The sequence below is a fragment of the Sprattus sprattus genome (genome assembly GCF_963457725.1).
Source record: "Sprattus sprattus genome assembly, chromosome: 1".
NCBI lineage: Eukaryota > Metazoa > Chordata > Actinopteri > Clupeiformes > Clupeidae > Sprattus > Sprattus sprattus.
In genome coordinates, this window is record NC_137920.1 from 70,297,961 (window position 1) to 70,315,089 (window position 17,129).

The window sequence follows — 17,129 nt, forward strand, 5'->3', positions numbered from 1 at the left end:
AGTATACAAGGACCAAGTTACGATTTTTAAAATATATGCTGTTTTTCTACGTATTGAAAAAATGTTTTTTTTTTTTTTGTGGTTGTTGATCAATGGTCATCTTATTGCAAGTATTCTCTTGTTCCTTGGCTAGATTTCCCCAACTACGGGAATGATGTCCTATTGTTGAGTTGAAAACCTGTGTGTCATTGCGTCACATTGCTACTGTTGATACTAACGTGTTTCACGCAGTGGAATGTGAGAGTACAGCACCTCAGGGTACCACACACCAACTCAGTTAAGATATGTCTTTTCCACAGAGACACACTAGTAACAAGAGACAAGACAGGTCTGATTTTTCAGTACTGTAGTTGTTGTAGAGGTTTGTATTCTTTTTTTGTTATAATCTTAATTGTCTGTACTTTGAGATTTCATCTAAGGGGTGTAATCCCCGAAAAAATATTACTGGACAAGCTGGTTTGACCTTTTTTTATAGCTCTTTTCTATAGTCTGTCTGGTCCCTCTTCTTTTCATCATGCTATTCTTCTGCGCTGTCAGCGGCAACAGTATCCCCCCCTCCTGTCAGACACCCCCGCTGCCCCACCCCCCTAGGTGCCAGTTGCTATGGTGCAGGCATCACCGGCTGTTTGTTTCGAAATGTCTCAAAAAAAGTCAGCATTCCTTTTTTGACGCCAGAGGAGGCCATCTTTGGAGGGGAGTGTCCTTGGTAACGTGGCAGGAAGGTGGAGCCGTCCACTGAGTTGGCGCGTTTGACCTTGGAGCCAGCGCGCCACATCTTTGACCTTGGAGGGGGAGTCTGGGCCACCAAGCACTTTTGGTACTGCACCTGCACAGGCACACACACACACACATAGAGTCACAGCATGTTTCTGATTCTCAGCCTCAGATCTCTCTGATGGGCCTGCTGCTGCTACAGAGTGTAGTCCACAGTATTAAGGCTAAGGTCACATTCACTGTGTGTTGATCTACATACAGCGCGTGTATTGTGCGTATGGCCAATGTGATGTTATGACCTGCTAGATGCAAACATATTCGGAAATTGATGCGTGTATTTGGACACAAGGACGTATAAGTGATTTTATGTCTTGTTAAATACATTGGGTGAAGTACTGTTGAAAATGAAACAGTTTTGTAAAAAAGACACTATGGCACTATCATGGTGATGTGAAAATGTAACATTGGGTAGCCTGGCATTTAAAGCAACTGTGAAGCGAATATTAGATTCAGAAGGAAAGACCTCTGGAGTGCCCTCCAATGCTGCTAGGAGGGGAAGCGACCCCTGACTCAGCCTTACCATGCACGCAGCCTGCACTGCCTCTGAGATGAAGCCAGCGTTGGGTTCACACCAGAACACATGGCACTCGTAGCGCTGCGTCCCGGCGTCCACGATCACGGCGAAGGTGTGTGTGTCGTGGCCCACGCCCAGGAAGGTGAGGAACCTCACCTGAGTTTCCCAGAAAGGCTCGTCTCCATCCTACGGAGTAAGAAGTGAACATAGAACATACGTCTCACATAGATAGTGGAATGTGGTAGAAATTATAGTAGAAAGTCCACTTTGGTGAGAAATGCGCCTCCAAAGCAGCACAGGAGAATTTCTAGTGGAAATGGGCTGTGCCCTCCAACTGCCATGAAGTAAAGTAGGTCCTGGCCTCACCTCCCCTTTCCACAAGGACATCATCGTGTCGGTCACATGGATTACAATGGGCTCCCACTCGTCCCGGTCCCTGGAGTGCAGGATGCTCTCTATGGCCCGGTTTAAAACCTCCATGCCTTGTGAATACACACACACACACACAAACACACACACACACACACACACACACACACACACACACACACACACACGTACAGACACACACACACACACACACACACACACACACACACACACACACACACACACACACACACACACACACACACACACACACAGACAACACATACACACACACACACACACACACACACACACACACACAGACAACACACACACACACACAGACACACATAGACACACACACGCGCACAGACACACACACACACGCACACGCACACACATACACACAAAGGCGCACACACACACACACACACCATATTATATTCACACCAATGTTCACAATCTAATCTACCTCTAAAGGAATTTGAATGCATCCCTCTGAAAAAAGACTAAAATAGTACTTTGAAGACTATACATTTTTGACTTTGATAGACTATTCATCCGGCAACAGCAGACAAAGCATTCAGTTCCCCTTTTGTCCCATTGGTACTTCTGCACTGTGTTGAAGGTTAAATGTGTGAACCAAGTGTTCCCTCTCTGAGACACATTGATGGATGTGTCTGTTTAGCGTCAGGGACCTACTGATGTTTTTTTTTGTTTTTTTTTAAGAACTATCAGGGAAAGGGCAAAGCCACACTGACCCTGAAGGAGTAAAAATGACAGAATGTGTCCAGGCATTTCTACTGAGGATTAGAACACACTTTCCTCTGCTGCCACAAGCGTTAGAAATCTTCTGTTAGTGAAGACAAACATCTGACATCCCAGACGTTATGTCAATGCTTGGCAGAGACAAGATGGCCCTATAAAACCTTTTATACTTAAATATAATATATAATATAATGTAAATAGAACACTAACCTAAATATTTAAACATATATACGGTATTGCTTATCCTGTGGAAACAGAGCCCCAGATACCACATGTATGTTTTACATATATAAATATATATATAATTTAGTAATTCAGTAATGACTGTAATTATTTGTGACCTCAGGTTAGGGTCTGACCATTGATTTCTCTTGGGTTTCTTCTCAACTCAGCAGGAAGGGACACTGAGCCATTTTATCTATTTCCAATCATAGTTCTCCAATAGATGATAACATTTCTGCATGATCCTTTATAACAATGAAACACCACACATCACACAAAGAAACAAATAAAGGTCAAACTGTCATCACCGTGAAATGCCCCTGTCCATTCACAAATATTTCTGCATCTAACTCATATGACATTTCGGTACTTGCAATCGAGCCTTTGCATAGCTGTTCAAGAAACATGGAGCATGACTATTCATACAACTATTAGGCTTTTGTATAACTGAGACTGAACTATTTACCAGACACATATTTTTTATGGTCTCTTTTGTCTACATTCTAATATACAGAGCAGCAGTCTTTATATAGGTTATGTGCATAGCTGTTCAAGAAACATGCAACATAAGCTGTAACCCGAGCTATAACCTGCGGGTCAAGAACAGAGTACCATTGGGCCGTCTGCCAGAGTGAGTGACTCACCCATTGCCCTGGACACAGGCAGGTTGCCAATGTACTCCACGTCGAACTTCTGCACCCTTTGCCTCACCGCGTCCAGGAAATCAACTAAGAAACACACAGAACAGGCACCATGACTCATTCCATCCTGTCACTGACGGGGCGGAGCGTGAGCTAGACTGTGTGCATGTAGTATAGCTATTATATAAACTTCACTCATTTCTTTAACAGTTTCTGTGCCAGTACAAAGTGCACATGCTAAAACAAACTGCACTAAATTATATCCCTGTGAAAGCCAACAATTTAAAGATTTTTTTTTAAACAAACCCTTTTCTGTTAGCTTTGAGTTTCAAACCAGTGGCAAAAGTGATATAGTTTTGTATGTCTGAAGAGAGCTATTTTTTTTTTTCACAAATGGTCTCATAGTCACTAAACCCTTCACATGTCTTTGGTTAGAACCTGATGCTGTTTACTCTACCTTGTCTAGGCAGGTCCTCTGGGGAGATGCTCTCCATTGTGAGGGAGCGAGCCATGGATGGGTGCATTGCTGCTTTCTCTGACATGATCTAGCAACACACACAGACATACATACACGTTAAACCTACAAACACACATCCTCTTTAAGTTTTTATTTTTAGACTTTAGACCTGTAGACCTGACCTATTGTGTTCTTGTGCTTTAATAGGAACACCCAAACTTCATTAGATGACAATGAACGGTTGTGCGAAACATGTTGTTGTTGTTGCTTTGCAAAATTAAGAAGGGTTTTAGGTTTGTAGACTAATTCTGATTAGCCAGAAGTGAAGATTATTCCCAAAGACATAGAAAGCTGTGTGAATAGGCAGGGTTTCGTGGTTACCTTGGAGCACATCTCGTGCAGTGCAGTGGCAATGGTCTTGGCTGGAGCACTGCAGCGGAACACATGGCACTTCAGCATGCAGGTGTCCTTATCATTGGCTACGAAGGCAAAGTCCCTGCAGGGGAGCAGGATCCCACAGCCAGCCATTGAACAAAACATGGGGGAAAGGGAAGACACTGGTTACGGTAAGAAGTAAGAGACCATTGTGGACTCTGCTTGGAATGTGGGCACCATTTTTTTGCCATGAGAGTTGATGCCAACTGCCGACACCAACACAACAAATGGGATAATGACGACAGCATATAACATAGAGCTGAAGTTTTGACACAGCGACATGCACAGCATGTTGACTTCTTTCTGTCTGAAGGCTCACATCGGTCAAAAGTTTTGAAGCCACAAAGAGAAGTGATGTGTCCGCACATCTTTTCATTGCAGGCCTTTTGTGTCATAACAGACCCAGACACAGGAGAACAATGTCTGGTACCTTCATCCTTTTGGAAGTGCAAGTTGCCACCAGGATGCAATGCAAATAAGAGCAGATTACTGCTTAATCATGTGGGGCATTAGCTCTTGACCTCTCCATATTCTGTAATGCTTTTTGAAGAGGCACAGACGCGTCTTCTTTTTCACCCAACTGTGACTTTTTGTTTAATTTCAGACGTCGGAAATAACGTTAATATCTTTTCCCACCTGAGGCCAAGCCCTTCTTTCTGAGGTCAGACATGAGAGCTTATGCAGGCAGACTGTCTGGGGGAGGGGAAAGAAAGGGGAGGGTGTGTCAGGGTGCAATATGCAGTCACTGAAGTTCAGATTGGCCTGAGGAGAAATGGCATCAGACTCTCTGATTCCTAAGCAGAGAGATACCAGTCACCACACCTCAGCACGAGAGACACGTACGACTCGGCTACATTTGGCTTGTAATATATTTATAAATCAGTATTGGGTTTGTATGTGTATGCTTGCGTGTGTTCCTCTTTGTATAGCAGTCTCATCCACAACAGGATAAAAACCATAATTTCAACATCTTATCAGTTGCTTATCTCTCCACAATAGCCGTGTCTTTTTGGCACGCACTAAAATAAAATGTCTTTAGCATAAAACATCTATAACTCACACAGATTAACCTGATGTACAGTGCAACCGCGTGGAGCATGACTATTCATACAACTATTAGGTTTTTGTAACTGAGACTGAACTATTTACCAGACACATATTTTTTTATGGTCTTTTTTTGTCTACATTCTAATATACAGAGCAGCAGTATTTATATAGGTTATGGCTCCAGTCGCTGTGAGTATGGTGATACCCCTTAAACGCCTCCTAGCTTTTGCAGCCTGTAAATAATTTAGCAGCAAAAATGGGAGTCAAAAGGAATTGTGGATGAGTTTCTCTTGGAGAGACTTGGGGAACCTCTCGCAAGCTAAGCTGATGGAAACACCCAGTAAGTGTCCCGTCACTGTGTATCAGCCGCTCTGATTCATGCTCTGCTCCCGTGGTTCTCCTACATGGGATCCAACAGCACAAGTGGGTTTGGAAAAGAACCCTTGATGGTGTGTCTGCGTGGGTGTGTGTAAGTCATAAAGGCATTTTTTTTTACTCATTGGGTCTTCTAACAAATGCAGATATAGACACACAATAAACCAGGTCACTCAATCTATGATTTAACTCATTGATAGTTTAAGTGATTTTAGAACTAAAGGAATTTAAGTTTTTCAGAATTAAATGGGTCAAACATTCTGGTGAAGAAATAGCAATGGCCCACTGGTGCAGTACTAGTTCAGCGCTAGCCTAGTATTGCCAATTGGCCACTGGCTACTTGAGGGGAGCAACAACGAAGCCCATGACATCAGGAACAGCTGTTGGAGCTACAGGGTTTGGGTTGGCTGAATTTCAATCACAATCACCGGAGGCATAGAGGCGTGGTTTAATTCGGAGCAATCCACTGGTGACAACGAACCACAGTTGATCCAGAGAATGCTAGAAAGAGCTGGTTTGTTGGTGACATGGACTTAGACACACATACCAGGAGAATGCTCTGGACTGTGTGTTAAAGAAAAGAACACGGGTCACCGGACATGCATGGAGAATAGAGGGAAGAGCATATACATCACTATAAAGCATATACATCACTATTGAGCATATACATGACTATGCATCCTTATTGAGCATATACTAGGCACCTCTCAGGGCTTGTCTTATAAAGCAAATGTACAGAGTCCATAGAATGAAAGGAAAGCCAGTTCACCAGAAGCAATGGAACAAGATATACAGCATCAGCAGACTAACCCCAGTGCAGAATGATCATTTATGAGCAGAAAGCATAGGTCAATGCTGAGGACCATGATGCAGTTGCAAGTTGGCAAACCCATGAATGATATTGGCACTAATGAAGTATTCAGTGTTTGAAAAAAAAAGGAAATGGGATTACCTGTCTCTGTATTCGTGAGTTGCAGTTAAAAAAAAGAAAGAAATTCATTTGTTAAAACACCTGATAGTGAGTTATTGATATGCAGCTATGATTCTTGTATAGGTGCTGGACAACAGAGGACCTACAGCACAGCACACACACTCTCAGACACATTTCAGTGGCTGATCCCTTTCAGAACTGTTCCCACAGCCTGTATCCTCGTATAATGTTACCATGGACAGCGACATTGGATGAGGTGCTGACTTTTTTCCCCCCGGAATATTTCTCTAGAGTAACCATAAATAGCTGCCCCTCAGGTTCACTTTCAGAAAGCACTCAATGTACACCTCCAAACACTCAGACTGTGGCCTTCAGTTCTAGTCACGCCCAAGGCTGTGTGGCCACTACAAATACCCAACTTTGGACTGTCAAGGTCTCATTCACCTGACAAAATGTCTGAGTTTTTACCAGTGTGATGTAACTTTTATTTTTTTTCCATTTCCTACTGCTCAGAATATTCCTGGAAACCTAAAACCTAAAACAGTATGACAGCGCATTTAAGAAAATAAAACCTATGGTTCTCGCTAGAAAGCTTTCAATAGGGAGAAAGAGAGGGTGAGGGGGAAAGAGAGAGTTAGAGAGAGAGGGAGAGAGACAGAGAGAGAGTATGAGAGGGAGAGAGAGTGGGAGAGAGAGAGGGTGTGACCCACCTGCCGTTGTTGCACCCCACTCCCCACACACGGATGTTGATGATGGGCTGGCAGTGGATGAGACTGTGGTCCACTGGGTCCATCAAACTCAGAGTGTCCTTCTTCAGAACCATCATCATGTCCTGACCCTGTCACCACACACAAGAGAGTAAGACATTGCATATGGTGTCATTGTTTTGCATAGAAGTTGTCTCTGTTGCATAGAAGGTGTCCTTGTCTTGCATAGGCGGGTGCCATTGTATCACATGCAAAAACCGTCTTAGATGTCCCATCGGTCCTGTGACATGCCCAGCACTCTGCTCACCTCTCCCCAGGCCCCCACGTCATCACGGCCCTCCGCCTTGCTGTGGGTGAGCTGCTGGATGCAGTTGTTCACGGCCAGGCTGCTCTTGCCCGGGGTCAGCTCCTCCTCTGGGATCTCCACCCAGCCCAACGAGCGAACGGCAAAGCACTGTGTACAAGGGGGCCAAGACAGAGTGCTGCTTTTCAGGGACTGTCCCCACACACATATACGTAAGAATCAAATCGAATACAATCAGAGAGATGACACAATAGATGCCATTAGTGTGATGGGGCCAGTGTGAAGGTCCAAAATAGGGGGACAAAGCAACCCGGGAGATACAGAACTTGTAAAGTAATGGCATTTTAGAGAGGTTACAGTCCGCAGAGGTTTGGATGCGGAATGAACCAGAGGACAGGTTCGGAGCCTGTATCGCCATTTCATTCCTTTCTGTCTGTCAGCAGTGGAACCTGTATCCTCTTTCACACAGTCAGTAGAATATCTGAATAAGGCCTCTTGGCTTTGTTTAGAGGACACACTGCCTAAAAACTACCTCTCAACACACTGATGATTACATAAATAATTGAATCATAGATTTTAAACATGGCATTTGTTTGGCTTTCAGATCCTTTGTGTGTTCAAAGTGTGACATTACAATGGCATTTTAAGATTGCCTTCAAAAATGTGAACTTCCTTACCTTGGAGTCAGGATCCATGTTGGCATGGAAACACTCCTCCTGCCAGGACTCCCTGTATGGCACAAGGAAAGGGTATTACACAGATGATCAATGTGCCGAAAGTCTAATGGAAAGTGAACATCTTCATCTGATTATGGTTGGTTTACTTAAACTATACAGTATGTATGTATATATGTATGTATGTATTGTGTGTGTATGTGAGTGTGTGTGTGTGTGTGTGTGTGTGTGTGTGTGTGTGTGTGTGTGTGTGTGTGTGTGTGTGTGTGTGTGTGTGTGTGTGTGTGTGTGTGTGTGTGTGTGTGTGCGTGCGTGCGTGCGTGCGTGCGTGCGTGCGTGCGTGCGTGCGTGCGTGCGTGCGTGCGTGCGTGCGTGCGTGCGTGCGTGCGTGCGTGCGTGCGTGCGTGCGTGCGTGTGTGTGTGTGTGTGTGCGCGCGTTTGTGCGTGTGTGTGTGGCTGTTCTAACAGCTGTCATGTGTTCATCAGGTTGAGCTGGAAAAGAAAAAAGACAAAGGCAAACAGTTCTCTTCTGAGTCACTGACTCAACCTTCAGACTCTATCTCTCCACCTCCATCTCTCCACCTCTGCTCCTCTCAGTGAGAAAACGTTCTCTCCAGACTCTTATGACTCTAGTCCATCCCCTCTCCCATATGTATTCTCTTTCTCTCTCTTTCTCCTTCTCTCTCTTTTAGTTTTTCTCCTTCACGCTCCTCTCTCTCTCTCCCTCTCTCTCCTTCTCTCTCTTTCTTTATCACCTTCTCTCTCCCCTCCCTCTCTCTCTCCCTCCGTCTCTCTCTCCCTCTCTACCTCTCTCGTTCTCTCTCTCTCTGTCTTCCCCCTCTTTCTTCTTCTCTTTCATCTGTACTTGTTGTTGTGCTCTGAGAAGGTGAGAAAACATCCAGGCATCCTTTAGTGTTGCAGAAAATCACTATTGTCTGGCAGCCACTAATATATCTCTCCATTATGCTAGCTGACCTATCTGAAAAACCATGGTAAGGCTTTTTCAGCCTCTGCTAACACAGAGCTCCCAGGAGAATTGCTAAACTAAAATGGTTTCAATTAATCTTGTTTCCTATGGCAACGCCTTCTATGGGTCACATTGGACGTGACATGTTAACGAGTCCTGTGGGTGTGTCTAAGCGGGTCTGGAGCTCGGCCAGGGCATCGTGGTCCTGTTCAGAATCTGTCCTTCAGTGTACCGTCTCTCTCCCTGCACCAAAAATAAGCTTTCCTATTCCTGAATTGCCATCTAGTACAGATGGCATCTGTTCAAGCATGAAAACTGACATTTGGGCTTTTTTTCCCCTGGGCAAAAGAAATGTGCTATCGCCCTAAATGTTTAGCAAATGAAGCCATAAAGGATGGCCAAATGAAGAAATAAGATATGCAAGGCTTGCAATTACGCAGAGCCTGTATTGCAGCAAGATTATGATGTGTAAATTATTAAGGCAATGAGTACTTCTGCATGGGCGCCAGAGATGCTACTCATCAGTTTCTATTGCAAGGCAGCAATTTGCCTCAATCTATAAACTAGCACTAGATTAATGGCACCAAGTCATCTCTGTTAAGTCTGTGTGCAATGTAAAGTACAGATATGGTGTAGGGTAAGTGACAAGTGACCTATCATTGATGGACCCTCCAGGGTTCTTGCTCAGCCTGGATGAAGATTCACGTTGTTCATCAGAACCGATGCTCTGAGGAGGAAAAGATAGATAATAAGATAAAACACGTGTGCATCTGTCAGACTGGGATGTCAAGTGCAGCTCTGTATTAGCCAAGCCAATTATAGAAGTGTAATATTGCAAATACAGCATACTACTCTACTGTCCTCTGGCACAGCGCAGGTCTCTGAGGTAGTTACCTTGAGATTGCTGGCAGTGATGCCGTTGATGGCACTCTGTTCATCCTCGGCACTGTATGACGGATGCTGCCACTGCGTGGCACCAGTGGGCACGTGCCAATAGTAGGTCCCCATGCTGTCCCGTATGGTGCGCCATCCCGGAGGTAGCTCAGAGTCCAACTCCAAATTCTGGTCTTCCCAGATATTATCTGTCCAACACAGAGCAGAGTGTGACTAAGAAAGCTGGGCCAAGTGTGTGTATGTAACCAGCTTGTCCTCCCCACACTGACACCTTAGGAGTTAAGAGGTAAGCTATTATTGAATTGCCAGTTATGTGAGTCCCTTGTAACATGCATAGCGCCTGAGACCACAAACACGCCTCTCCCTCTACCACTGCTTCTAAATGCAGAGACATCAGACCCGTACTCTTCATTTGTCAGAGCTAGAGGTGAATCTATGCTACTGAGCTGACCTTGTTTCCCCTCCAAATGCTGTAGCTGTACACGTGACGCCACAGCAGATAATACATGACCTTCCGTCCACATGTCTTTCAGACTAATATCAGGCCAAAATGAAGTGCCGCTCTGTGGCATTAAACGGGATTGAACTGTGGCATGGCAAGCTCCATAGCTTCACTGGGCACAGCTGAAGCAGATATTTTAAGTCTGTCAGTGGATACACTTGGTAGTTTGATTGTAACGCCTCCCTCATCCCTCGCAGTTATATTCGCTCTTGGTCAAGGAAGTCTAGTAGTGTCATTCCAAAAATAATACAATGTGCTCTGCTTGACGACAGCAGGAGAGTTTATTTAAGTGTTTTATTTGTATGTGTGTGTGTGTGTGTGTGTGTGTGTGTGTGTGTGTGTGTGTGTGTGTGTGTGTGTGATTGAGTGAGTGTTTGTATGCGTGTAAGTTAGAGCAAAAAGGGTGAGGGATGCCTGAGACAGAACTGGGTCAGTAGGAACATGAGAGAGGCTCAGCACAAGTGGGACAGATGCCTCCCAGCAACATGCCATGGAGCTCGTGTGCCATCCGCCATATGAGGGCACGGTAGGGGAGAACATGGAGGACAGACAAAGACATGGGAGGGGAAGAGAGGAGAGTCTCACCAAGGCAGGATGGGGCGAGAGAAGGGGGTGGTGTGTGTGTTTGTGTGGGGTGTGTGTGTGTGTGTGTGTGGTGGTGGGGGGTGTCATTTGTGATTTATGAGTGAGCATTAGTTCTCCACTCAAAGTCTTAAACACTCTGTATGAAACATCTCTTGTGACCTCACCAGACAACCAGGACAGGGAGCTAAGAGTATCACCATAAAACAATACATGATATATACAGTATATGTGATACATATATTTATATATACATATATATTTTCTTCCAGCGTATTACAAATTATATTGGAAACATGAGTGAAGACATACTCGTGGGAATGGACGGATCAGCTGACCTGACCTCCGAAGCTGAGACAAATACGGCATCTAGGGAGTGCAGGCTGTGCACATATGGAGAGAGCTAGCAGAGATCGATGCCTGCCGGGCGAGTTTCATATTCAGCCCAGTTGCCCATGGGAGGCGATGACCCTGACAGATTAGACAGAGCTGCCCTGCACATGTTTGTGATTGATTGAACTGTGAGTCAGAGGAGTCAGTTATGAATAAGGATGATTCTCTGTTTCAAGGACAAGAATGCTGTGCTGGCTTCCACAGTGACCCCTTTCACCCTACTAATATACAGAATTAAAGTTATTAGCAAACTGAGGTTTGCATTGCAAAATGACACATCATGGATGAATGGTCACATCACAGAGTGATTTTCATTATTTAGTTTGATCCTGAATTTTTATGGTATTTTATGTTTCTTGAGGTTCCCGAGTTCCCCAGTAACCATTGCATCTGCCGCTCACTTGCTGTAATGCTTGCCTTATGCCTGAATCCATGATGAAAGTGTACTGCCATAAAAATGGAAGATAATTTAGGTGAATTAGAGCACGATTAGATCGTTAGTATCACAGTTTTCACATTATTAGTACATCATGACGGTAAATAGTGTCTGTCTGCAACCTTGCATAACGTCTTCAGTAAATCTTCTCACGTCTAAGGCTCTCTTTGTAATCCTTCACTCACTGGTGGGAAAAGGCCCTGCTGGCTTCTTACACGCCCCAAGCTTAGTTACATAACAAAACACCTGTTGTGTTATCAGTAATCCTGATGGAATGACACCTAATTAAATAGACTGCCGACTAAATTTAGACTCATAACTGTCTACCATTTAGACAAGGCAAGACACCTTCATTTATATTGCACATTTCATACAGAGAAGTGATTCAGCAAGCATCGCATAAATGATTAATAAAAATGTGGATTAAAACTGAAAATCATAAAACACCCAAATAATGCCTTAAATTATAAGCTTCAGAAATGTCATCAAAAAGTTTAAATGCTGTGTTGTCTACGACATCACATATTGATTAAAACACAATTGTGTAATGCGCTATTGCAGGGGGATATGTTGAATGTAATTCTTAGGACTTGTTTGAAAGTATGTGAATGGAGGATTAAGAGTCTGTAATAGTCTGTCTGTAAATCTGTGAATGTTTTGAAGAGGTTCAGATCGCTTTCCTTCAAGAGGGTCTCAATGATCACTCTTTATCTCCTTCCTTTCTAGTAGGAAAAATTATTAATAATAATGAATCATCACAGTTTGAGACATTCTCTTCACTCTCAAATTCTAATCACACTTGCTGTCTCTCTCTCTCTCTCTCTCTCGTCTCTCTCTCTCTCGTCTCTCTCTCTCTCTCTCTCTCGCCCTCACTCTTTCGCTCTCTCTCTCGACCTACAGGGTCATCAATCACCGCCGTGTCCAGGCACCTTTCTGTTCCCTTGGCGGCTGAGGAACTAAAAAGGATGTAACAATCCTGCCACGTTGCTGTGACACAACAAGTATTCTGGGCCATTTTGCTGTGCTGCCACTGACTTATGATGTGATTGAGAGCAGATGAAAGCCCAGTTAGTCACACAGGACCATCTATTCACTTCACACAGGTCAGTCAGAACGTATGGGAGGGCCCTGTCAACAGCAGACAGACCTTAATGACAGATTATCTTCATTACCGTCTCCAAAACACTCACGGCATTTAGTCCTGTACATCAGGCTGAAATGTAACCAGGGAATTATACTAAATGCAACTGCAATGCACCTGCAAAATGCAATAGTACACAATATCTGCCATTGTTCAGAGCCATTCCACCTTGAACTATTAGTAGATTTTATATGTGTTTCTGTTCTTAGCCAATTTGATGGCTATAGTTTAAGTGTTGTACATGGTAGCAATAACCACATGGTCACCTTTTGATTGTTTCATAATGACATATAATTCCGTTTGTAATGTCATATAATTTACATAAGGGGGTTTAGGCTCTGGGCTCTTTTAAGCTCCTAGAGGCAATTGTATTGTTATGGCTCTATACAAATAAAATTGAATTGAATTGAATTGAATATAATTCCAGATAATTCCAGATGTAGATATATGCTCTGAGAGAGTATAGACCATGGAGCGAAGACAACTAACAGTGTAACCGCAGTGGGGAGTAGAAAGGATGTTTGTGAATTATTGATGAACCCCACAGGGAGCCTGCTAGATGTAACCAGTCCCTATAGCAACGTCAGCCTACGTGTGGGATCTTGGTTGTATGAGTCATATGTGTGTGTGTGTGTGTGTGTGTGTGTGTGTGTGTGTTTGAGTGTGTTGATCTCGTGGACCAATAGTTGCCTCATCCAGTGTCAGCATCGCCTCTCTACTAGACTCTGTCCATGCGGGTGCCAATCTGTACCAAAGGAGATGAGGCTGTGAGCCTTACAGCATTGATCTTGCCAATCACCTGTGACACATTCAGTCCACACTCTTAGAGTACAGCTCTGTGCGGAGTGGAGGGTCTAGGGCTCCTTTTACCTCAGTGACTGGGGCTACTTTAACTAGTTATCTGAGGCTACTTATCTAGTTATCTATTCTCTCTCTGACTGTGCCCATTGTCTAACAGCTCTGGAGTAGCCAACCATCAACAATCTGCCTCCCCCTCAGAGAGTTAGGTGCCCAGGTGCTTTTGAGGAGAGGCAGCTGATGCCGGGCTGATAATCCTCATAATCTTTTATCTCAAGCCTCTGTTGTACCTCACGAAACAAAAACATCAGTGAAAAGGACACAGTGCAAGGTCAAGTGACACAGAGATAGGCTAAAAGAAATGATGAATGATTCAGTTAGATCAAATCAAATGGGCCAGTTATATATATATATATATATAAAATATTTTTTTTTAAGACTAACAACAAAATATGAGAGTGCCTATAGTGGAAATGTGTGTGCGTGTGCGTGTGCGTGTGTGTGTGTGTGTGTGTGTGTGTGTGTGTGTGTTTGAGGGATAGGTTGGGAGAGAGAGGGAGAGGGAGAGAGAGAGAGAGAGAGAGAGGTTGTGATTGTAATTGTGTGTGCAAGTGAGTATCTGGCAACATCTGGAGGAGGGTAATCCCAGAGATGGCGTCTGTGAAGGGTCAGATGATGTGGAGCTTGTCAGAGGGATTAAGGCACAGGGCGGATAATAAAATCAATCTCGAGCCCTGCCTTCAATCAGGCATCACGGAAGATCCGCACGTTATTCAATGCTCCCAAAGTTTGTTTGGGTTGTTTTCTTAAGGCATAGTGCAATGGCAAAACCAATGTGTGGTCGAAATATAACATGCCCTCTAAATCTCTAAATGAAGTCTGTGGACGATTGTTCTGCTTGGCCTGTGCTCATTTCACCCGGCACCTGTGTTCAGCAATGACTTCCAGTGAACCATCCTGTGTTATCTGATTGCTCCAAGTCTGGAGCTCATTTCCCACCATCTGCGTGTGGGTTTTGCTCGTTTGCAGCTGTAATTATCTCATTACATAGAGCCCATGTGATTCTGTTCTGCCAGTGTTTTCATGCCACTGGTGTGGAGGCCAATATCTGCCAGCATCACTCTCACTCTCACGGCTTCTCTGTCTCTTTCTCACCCTCTCTGTCCCTCGATCTCTTTCAGAGAAAGAGTGAACCGACAAAGAGACAGAGAGAGCGAGAGAGAGAGAGAGAGAGAGAGAGAGAGAGAGAGAGAGAGAGAGAAAGAAAGAGAGGGAGGGGAGACAGAGAGCTATTTTAGGACTGGTGACGTACCAAGGCAGACGTAACCCCTAGGATGCATTTAGGTATCTTTAGAGATGGCTAAAAGATACTTTTAAATAATAATAATAATAATGATTAATTTAATTTGTAACACAATCTTCATTCAGAACCAACAAGGAGTTGGTTGTCACAAATGTAAAATGATCAATGAGCTTTGATACATATTACCAGTGCAACAGTTACCAAGACAGGCAGCTCAAATCATAGTCTCACAGGTGAATCTACCAGCCAGAGTATGTGTATGTGTGTTTGTGTGTGTGTGTGTGTGTGTGTGTGTGTGTGTGTGTGTGTGTGTGTGTGTGTATGTGTGTGTGTATGTCTGTGTGTTTTCATATACTGGAATTTGCAGATCTGTCACCTTCATTTAACAATGTGCAAACAAATCTTACAGGGTGTAATAAAATAGTATTTTGTACTCAAACAAAGGAACACACAGTAACTGCATGTTAGTGTATAATAATGAGAAATAGATGTCATAAACCTTGAAAGGCACAGTACAGTCACAACTAACTGTTGTCCAAAATATAAACTAGAGGGAATTAAACATGTCAACTTGGTAGAATCACTTGTTTAAAGGCACCGCAAATGTAAACAGGAATAATTCACCTAACATCATCTGAAGCATCCAGTAAACTTTCTTTTTCCAGCCACAATCACTTCTGGAGGATAAGTTAGAAAGCCGACAAGCTCTACATGACACAGCACCTGTAGTTCGCAAATCAAGGCAAACAACTGTGGCCTTCTACCGGTAGAGACCTCCAATGCAGACTCTCCCTCATACATGCCTCAACGGGTTATGTGTAGAGATGCTTGGGTAGAGGTCTGGCAAAGTAGACTGCTGTGTGTGTGTGAGTGTGTGTGTGTGTGTGTGTGTGTGTGTGTGTGTGTGTGTGTGAGTGCCCGTACTTACCATCATAATTGACTATGATGATGGCGAGCATATAATCCTTCCCCAGCATAGTGAGCAGTGTTCCGTCTTGGCCCCCCCTGGGTTAGCTGAGACGCATTCCAGTCCAAGACTTCCAGATGCCACCAAGACTAACTACGCTCTGCACACCCGTAACAACCGCACACAGTGCCAAGCAGCCAGGGACTCGCTCACATGCCAAGAGGATTAAAATCTACACTCCTCTCTCTCTCTCTCTCTCTCTCTCTCTCTCTGTCTCTCTCTCTCTGTCTCTCTCTATCTCTCTCTCTCTCTCTCAGACACACACACACTCTCCCTACCGCTCTCTCTGTTCACTTGTTTTTTTCCTATCCTCTCTCTCCAAGTTCTTCCCTCTCGAGCGTTAAAACTGTTTCAATAACAACATTCAAAACAACCCCATCCCTTTCTTTGTCTGGATGGTCTCTCGTTATTCTCTCTCTCTCTCTCTCTTTCTCTCTTTCCCTTTATTTAGCGCAGCCTGTGCTGATGGGGATGCTGGATGTGAGGTTGCGGTGCCGCCTCTCTTCTCCCCTTCGCTGGGATTGCATACGGCGGGACCCCCCTCCCCCTTCTCCCCTCTCCCCCTCCGTGGAGCTGCCTTAAGGATGGCTGAGTGTGCAACAGAGGGATACAAAAGGCACTGTGTACAACAAGAGGAAAAGAGACCCGAGCAAGAAAACGCCTGAGTTTGATCATATCAATGTGTCGTTATCCTAGAAAAGGTCGACACTGTTAACAAAAGACAAACAAAAATAAATCACTGTTTTATGTTCACAGGATCTTAACCAACATTTTTAAACAGGATGTAATCTCAGAAGCGGTTCTGTCAGGAAGAAACGAATTAGTTTCGCACAGGACAGGGGTGCAAGTTGTTTTAACAAATGGGCAGAAATTGAATTAGAAAATGATGATGTGTTCACATAACTATTAAGAGGCACAAATACCCAAT

At 44.1% G+C, this 17,129-nt stretch overlaps 1 protein-coding gene across 1 annotated transcript; it reads right to left on the minus strand.

Moving 5' to 3' along the window:
- Nucleotides 1-601: 601 nt before the first annotated feature.
- On the minus strand, nucleotides 602-16,211 carry apbb3 (amyloid beta (A4) precursor protein-binding, family B, member 3; the record flags this gene model as incomplete). The annotated part of the gene is made up of 12 exons (XM_080832514.1): nucleotides 602-826; nucleotides 1,295-1,474; nucleotides 1,655-1,770; nucleotides 3,292-3,375; nucleotides 3,746-3,833; nucleotides 4,127-4,241; nucleotides 7,244-7,371; nucleotides 7,548-7,694; nucleotides 8,222-8,273; nucleotides 9,839-9,912; nucleotides 10,080-10,267; nucleotides 16,163-16,211. 12 exons carry the CDS (start codon nucleotides 16,209-16,211, stop codon nucleotides 602-604), a joined length of 1,446 nt encoding a protein of 481 aa, XP_080688640.1.
- Between the last annotated feature and the right edge of the window lie 918 nt (nucleotides 16,212-17,129).